Source organism: Asterias rubens, chromosome 5 (genome assembly GCF_902459465.1).
Source record: "Asterias rubens chromosome 5, eAstRub1.3, whole genome shotgun sequence".
NCBI classification, from domain to species: domain Eukaryota; kingdom Metazoa; phylum Echinodermata; class Asteroidea; order Forcipulatida; family Asteriidae; genus Asterias; species Asterias rubens.
In genome coordinates, this window is record NC_047066.1 from 1130715 (window position 1) to 1138580 (window position 7866).

The following is a 7866-nucleotide window of genomic DNA, read 5'->3' on the forward strand; positions in this document are numbered from 1 at the left end:
AAATTTTTAATCAGATTCACACTCTGTTTTTGCGGATTCGTAACAAGTTGACATTTTTTGTTTGTGCTATAAAGGGTTTAAAATTTTCATTTTTAATAGACCTAAATGATAAGCAAAGGCCCCTCAGCCTGAAGGAATATGTCTTAAATAATTTCACTTAAATAACTGCAGAACCTGACTATTCGATGATTCGGGAATGTGATTATGGTTCCCTGATTTTGCTGTAAGTTTGAAATTCCACGGAACATAACAAAAAAATAATAATATTGGAGACTTGTAACATTGGTCCGCTATTTTTATTGCTTACTGTTGTTTATTCCCTTCATCCCAAGTATAACTAAACCGATGTTGGGAGGGAAAGGGTCGAATAAAATACAAGCAAAATGTACTCAAATGTTGTCAAATTCAGTTTTTTAGTCCTTATAAAAGTGAGGAAATGTTGAAGTCTCTTGTGTTACACCTTCAAGTGCAAATTGTTTTGTCTGCACCATACGAAAACCATCTGATGACGTCACACTTCTGCTTCCGTTATGGTTTGTATACAGTTAATCTACGGTGATTTTATTTAGTTCATTCCTGAATTCATTCCTGAATTTAAATGTTATCCAATCAAAAATTCGTTGATTAAGTTTTTCACCAACGAACAATTCTTGGTGTGGAATTTGCAGATCGCGTACAATTTTCTTGTTATTCCATTGTCGCCATGTTAACAGTTGTGCTCTAAAAGAAACTCCCATAAACTAACCCTTCATGCATCAACTTCAGATGAATTCAGGGACTTTAACCTTATAAGAACTTATCTATTTGAAAATAAGCTCATCACAAAACTGATTTTGACCTCAGAGCCCCCCCCCCCCCCCCCCCCCGTTGAATTTGTGGCCGCTCAATAAAGTCTGGTCTGATAACTGTTGGCATTTTCAATTTCAATCTTTCCAAAACGGACCCTCAACACCACTCAACAATCACATTGAAGTCAGTGAAATGTCAATGAATCTGTCTGTATTTTCGAGAGTCATGGCAATGATAAAAGAAGAAGAGAAATAGATAAAGTTGAGTTTTCATTTAGATGCTGCCGCAAAACCATCTTTTCCATTTGGCCGTTTGTTTGCACTTTGTCCATCAAAATAACGAATACGTATTCACTTTATTGGACAACGGCCCAAAATATGGTTGCTATATTTAGGTGCTAATTCAATTTCATCGGGCAAATTCAATTTAAGCGTTGGCAATGACACCGGGGTTTACTTTCAACAACCCAAGAGTCCTGCATGGTTTAATTGGAAAGACTATAACATCCGTGGTCTATACATCAAACAGTGAGATGTTTTATAAAGACAATTAAGATGTGGATTCAGTCAGCGATCGCCACGACAGAAGAACCATTTCAAAGTTGTCTTCCTGTTACTGCAAGAATCGGTGGAGGATACTGGGTGCATATCTGCTTCTTCATACCGGTGTTCCGTCTCCGTTGCCGGGGCACCACCGCATCCTTAAAAACTCCTCATAAATTAAAAACCACCATCAGTTACCCATGCTTGAAAACAAATATTTGAGAAGACATGTTGTGATCATCGTCCACCGACAACGCTGGAATTATCTCCATGCAAACCATTTAAATGCCGGTCGACGGTTGGTTCGTAACGTGCCCTATTTCTTGTTTTGTTTTTCACGAAATATTGAGAGCGAATTTACCTTGACCGCTTTTATTAAACGGAGCACATCTGCTCACAAAGCACATGTTTATTGCGAACAGTTTCTATCAATAATTATTTGCAAAGATGGGATCGGACGTGAGTACTGCTGAAGACTGCAATTTGAACAACACCGGTAATTTGTCAACAGCCGAGGTTGCCCAATTTTTGTTATTTAGCCCATTTGAGAAGGTCACACGAGTGTCCGTCCTTCCAATGATTCTTGCGATTGGACTGATTGGGAATGCTGCCTTTCTCTTCACCATCGCCCAAGTCCGGAGCATGAGAACGGCAACCAACTTTTATCTGTCGAATCTTGCTGTGTCAGACTCAGTGTTTCTGTCCATCGCTATCGTATCAAAGCTGCGAGAGTTTTCCATCTACGGGGTACCGAACAGCGCGCCGCTACTCGGTATGCTGGGCTGCGTGCTCGGAGAGGTCACAAAGTACTTGTTCAGCTTCGCCGGTATGATTTTCATAACTTTTATATCTTTGGAGCGTTACATCGCCGTGTGTCATCCACTTCGACACCGACTCATCAACGGTTCAGGCCGGTCTGTAAAGCTCATCACACTCTGCTGGTTGGTAGCTCTACTACTCGCTTTGTTTGTGGTACCTGCTAATCTCAAGTTCATACAGTTTTGCCTCTCATGGCCTGAAGATGAACCCGAACTGTACTCTGAGTATCCAACCATTATTGGAAGATGTGCTGGATTAGGAGAGTGGGCTTACCAACTCTTCCATCTGACGCAGACCATACCCTTCTTCGTTGCTTTCTTTGGTAACGCCTTCTTCTACACCCGGATCCTACTCAAACTTCATCAGCGAGACACCGATGAGGACCGTAAGAGGGTGATCCGTACCCGGAACCAAGTAGCCACCATGTTGGTCGCCAACGGAACAGTCTTCTTCTTTACCACAACCCCATTCGAAGTGACTTCATTCCTCCTCTTCGTGGAAGGATTCCTAGACTCCGAAATCATCCCACAAAACATCAGACCATTCTTATTTGAAGTGAACCGTATCTTGTTGTACATCAACTCTGCTATCAACCCCATCGTGTACACCGTCACCAATGCTAGGTATAGACGCGCGTTTAGGAAGGCATTCATGCTGAACAAGTGCAGTAGCAGACGACTCAGGAATACAACGTTATCAAGTGTTACCCCTGCTCAAAACGCATACCAACTCAATGGTGTTGACCCGTCGATACCAATTCCGGCTTCCGAAGCTAATCGTTCAGGTGGACCGTTTCTGAATCACGGCTTTGACTTCAACGAACACACGGGAACTAAAGAGAACGAAAATGCGGCTGGCGTGTTTCACGTACCTCATCAAACTGAGTGAATAGACAAAACCCAATCTTATTTAGAGCCTGCTTGCACTGGACACTATTGGTAATTACTTCAAATAATGTTAGCATAAAACTTACTTGGTAATTAGCAATGGCGAGCTGTTTATATGAAACATCGTGAGAAACGGCTCCCTCTGAAGTAAAATAGTTTTTGAGAAAAAGGTTATTTCTCACTAAAATATTAGGCCTAAAGCATTTTGTAAGGCATCTTGAAGCACACAAAGTAATTCAACAAGGGTGTATTTTCTTTTATGAATCTCATGCAACTTTGATGATCAATTGATGCAAAATATTTACAGATTTGTTATTTTATGCATGTCGGGATACATCAATTGAGAATACTGGCTTTGTCAAACACCAAACGTGTCCAGTGCCTCTAAGTAGGATTTGAATCTTTGTATGGACGGTGGGGGTCAACCTCGTCCCCATGGTTTACTTTATTTTCAACTATTGTATGTAACCGCTCGACACACCCTGGGGACGAGTTTGGGGGGTATACTCAGGTTAGGTTTTGCAGTATCACCATGTGAAAAGCTCTTTTGAGCAGTGTTGGTTCTAAGAAGAACAGTGGTTGACAACTTAACGTTTCGATCAGTCTGCTCTTTAAAATTTCTACCGCGGTTAATTTGTAATCCTTTATAGCCTAATTTGATGTACATATGAAAATGAAAAGTGTGTAAATATAATATGTCGTTTTAAAGGTGACATTATTGTAAAATTTAGCAGAACAAAATACTATGTTGTTGATTATAGCACGTATCTATACTCGATGTTATAAAGTATTTTTCTATTTACGTGTAATACTTCCCCCATCAGATTGTCTTCAGATTATCTTATATAATATAAACAAGAGCGCTGAGAATCCGTGTAAATAAGGAAAGGCAAACCTTACTGCAGTTTTATTATTGGCCAGAAATTCCTCGTAGAAACGACGTTACATGCCTTAAAATATCGCCATAAGTGTTCCGAACCCGCATAAGAACTTAAAGGATTTGGGTACTTTTTGTATCACAAAACACAATGTCCACAGATTACAATACCTTACACCATTTGAAGATAATGATAGTAGAAAGCGTACCTTAAAATATTAGATGCTGAGGCCCTGTAATTTTTTTACATGCTAAAATTATTTTCGTCTCATGATCAGTGAGACGAAAATTATTTTCATGACATTGTTTTACTCATTTCTCAAAAAATAAAGTACCTCAGAAAGTAATATTTTCTGGGAAGCTCTCTACTATCATTATCTTCGAACTGTGTAAGTTTAGTGTAACCAAAAAGTACATCGACCCTTAATACGTTTTCTCAAACCCGGCTCCACACTCGGCCGGTGTCGCATGCAATTATGTCCTCTATGCAATGCTATCTGGAGGACACTATTGTATATGAAATAATGTGCTTCGGACGGTTTTGCATATGCAATCGTGTCCGCCCGGACGCTGCTGCATAATGCAAAGTTGTGTCCGTTAGGACACATTTGCATATGCAGTTGTGTCCACCCCGTGCAAAACCGTCCTTGCAGTAAATTAAACGCCCTTGGTCGACGGAACACGTCCGCCATTTTTTACAAACTGAGTGCATGTGTCATGAATGACATGGGAAATGTTCGGCCGTTGGTATTCGCTGAAATCATAAAACGTGAGTATTCATGCTGCATATACGAAGTTCAGTGCATATGCACGATCGCTTACGTGCGCACACTTTTTTGCATAGCCCCGGATACGATTGCCTATGCAAAAGTGTCCGGAGCGGACAATATTGCATGGCGGACACAACTGCATCTTACACCGGCAGAGGTTTGTATCCCAATCCCAAACTAAGACTTACACATTTTAAAGATTAATTTCTTTTCACATAATAATTTCAGGCTCCCTCATGGTATGCTTGTGGTGATTATTGTCAAAGACCCCAGTTACTTCGTGTGCCCCAATGCAAAACATAACAAACCTGTCAACATTTGGGCTCAATTTTGGTTAGTAATCGAAATTGCAAGAAAGTGTTCAATGAAAATACACTCTTGTTGCATATGCCTACTGTGTTTTCAGAAGTCGAAGAAAGGCCCCATGTCTGAAGCCTTTTTCAGATGCAACATTGTTGGGTGAAGTGTGACCCTCCAAAGCTGCCCTACTTCAATAGGTAATGTTTCTCAGAAGTGTTTTTATATCGACAGCTCTACAGTGCTCTCTTTACTGGTAAGTTTATAACATTATTAAGGTAATTAATTTTGGAGTAATTACCGCATATATACCCCCCATCTGTAGTCACAACGTCTATGTTTTTTGATAAACCATTTTACATTAAATTAATATCAAACTTGTGAAAATGTGTGCTTATTTCGTTGTAAGTCAGGATAAAATAGTGGTGGGCTCTTTAGATTCCTATTAATTTCAGAATGAATCTTTCCCAGAAAGTTACTCCAGTATGAATTTTCTAATTAGTAAGTTTACAAAAAAATGATAATCCTTCTGATCTGTTTAATTACCTTTAAAATTTATGTTGTGTTAAAGTAATAACTTTTTCCAGTGTTTTCAACAAAATTGATAACGAAAGCAAGAGCAGCTTGCAGAATTCAAAGTGAGGTGATTCTGCACCCCCCCCCCCCCGCCCTCCTTTACGGCGAACTGTATAAAAAGTACTTCTGGTAGCGCCCTCAAGTTTGAAATAGATCTACGGCGGACAGATTTCCCTGGGACGCCGATCTCTTTGGAATTCAATTTACCCTCTGAAATGTTTTATTCAGTTTTTACACGTGGGGGGGGGGGGGGGGGGGGATATTTCAAATTAAGATAAATTACTAAAGTCAATGTCAATTAAAGATATAGAAAGCCATTTGTTTTGAGTGTGCATGTTTTTCTTTGATGGACCAACTCAGTTCCTTCCTCGTTTAAACATTAAACATATTAAAAATTAAAAATTTGACAGGTCTATAATTGATCCGTGTAGACCCTTGTACTCTTTAAAAACTTGGGTGTTCAAATTGTGCTGTCACTTTTAGATACTGAAGAGAACATCTAAATTAACATGATCATATGGTGTTATATAGTTACACAAAAATGTTTATTGTTTTTGCAGAAATAAGTGTTTTTTAAAGGGAAGGTACACGTTTGGTAATTACTCAAAACAAATATTAAAAGACTTCTACTAGCTATAAGTTTTTTTATTCCTATCTGAAAGCACACAAATCCGTCCAACAAGGGTGTTTCTTCTTTCATCATTTTCTCGCTAGTCCGATGACCAATTGAGCTCAAATTTTCACAGGTTTATGTTATGCTTATGATGGGATAGACCAAGGGTGAGGACACTGGTTTTTGACAGTTACCAAATGTGTACCTTCCCTTTAAACACACTGTTGTGTACAATTTGATTATTTTTCTGCATCAACTGAAAAGCTTTGGGTCAGTGGAAATGGGGTTGGTTGAAGGGGAACGTTGTAGGCCGGCTATGTGGTAGTCTCTAAATCAAGTCGGTAAATGTTAAGCGCCGTGTAGTTACGGGGGCTACAACCTCGATCCCAGTATGTGTGTGGGCCAGTCTGCCACGTGCGACCTATGACCATTGCATGAATGTAAAAATCACACTGTGTCTGTTGCATGAACGTCATAATGTGTGCTTGTAACAGGCAGCGCTGACGACTTGTCGTCAAGTCTAGCTATTTGGGTGAAGTTAGAGAAATTGAGTTCAATTGAGATGAAGTAATGATAAATAACTGTGGTTGAAGGGGGGGGGGGGGGGGTGTCGTCAGTGCCAGGACATTTCAAAGTCCAAAAGTGGAAGAACTGTGTCTGTGCATCGTGCATTAACAATCTATTGCTTGCTGTTCCTTAGCCATACATCAGAGTAATACACGGTTCTATTTCATTAAATGTATTTTAATAAGTTCACAACTTCACACAATAGTTTTTCAATCTGCCTATCGAGAGCTTCCACAAGCCACAAATGACATATTTCAGATTCTTACAACAGAAGGAATCATTGATAAAAAAAAACTATTTAGAAATCACTTTTCATTCACAAACAAATAGATTTAATCACACAAAAGAAATGGCATTTTCTTAAATGCACTTGAAATTATACGTTATTGACAGCCAAATCCTTCCCAAGATATAAGGATGTTATACTTTTAATTAAAGGTATTGGACAGGATTGTTAGAAACAGACAATGTTTGAGAATTTTGTGAGAAACCGTAATGTGCACATGTAACTGTGCAAGTTTGGACCAAGTCTGTTGTGCGAGTCAAAAGGAAACGCACTGTTCATAATTTTGGTTGGAACAACTGAAATCAACTATTGCATTTTTGTGCAGGCTTTAGATACAGTTTTGTACAATAAATGACTTCATTTCAGAGGGAAATATTTCACAGAAAGAAAATGGTTCTAGTATGAAATTCATAATCAGTAAGGTTTCAGAAAATAATGAAAATAGGAATGAGGTCAAGATGGTACGTTGAGAGAAAACAAGAGTTTTTTTTTAACAAGTCTTACATTAAATATTTTCAAGACTAGGTAAATTTTTTAAAGGGTGTTTCTATGAATCACCCCATGCAATTCTTTTATTCTCTTATTTCTTTTGTGGCAGGAAGTCACTTTAACGCATGCAGACAACAACAGTGGTAATTGTCAAAGACCAGTATTGGCATTTCGTGTAACCCAAATATATACACATGAAACAGCAAACCTGTGACAGTTTTAGCTCAATTGGTCACGAAAGACACAAGAAAATAGTGAAAAACCCCATAAAACATTTTCACCGTTATCAATTGAGCTTTGGACCGACAAGATTAAAACTAATTACTTATAAATATAATTTCTCAGACAAGTCCA

The 7866-nt window shown here is 38.8% G+C and overlaps 1 protein-coding gene across 1 annotated transcript; it reads left to right on the plus strand.

Moving 5' to 3' along the window:
- The first annotated feature begins 1778 nt into the window (after positions 1–1778).
- On the plus strand, positions 1779–3038 carry LOC117290038 (neuromedin-U receptor 2-like). The gene has a single exon (XM_033771272.1). It carries the CDS (start codon positions 1779–1781, stop codon positions 3036–3038), a length of 1260 nt encoding a protein of 419 aa, XP_033627163.1.
- Positions 3039–7866: the final 4828 nt, after the last annotated feature.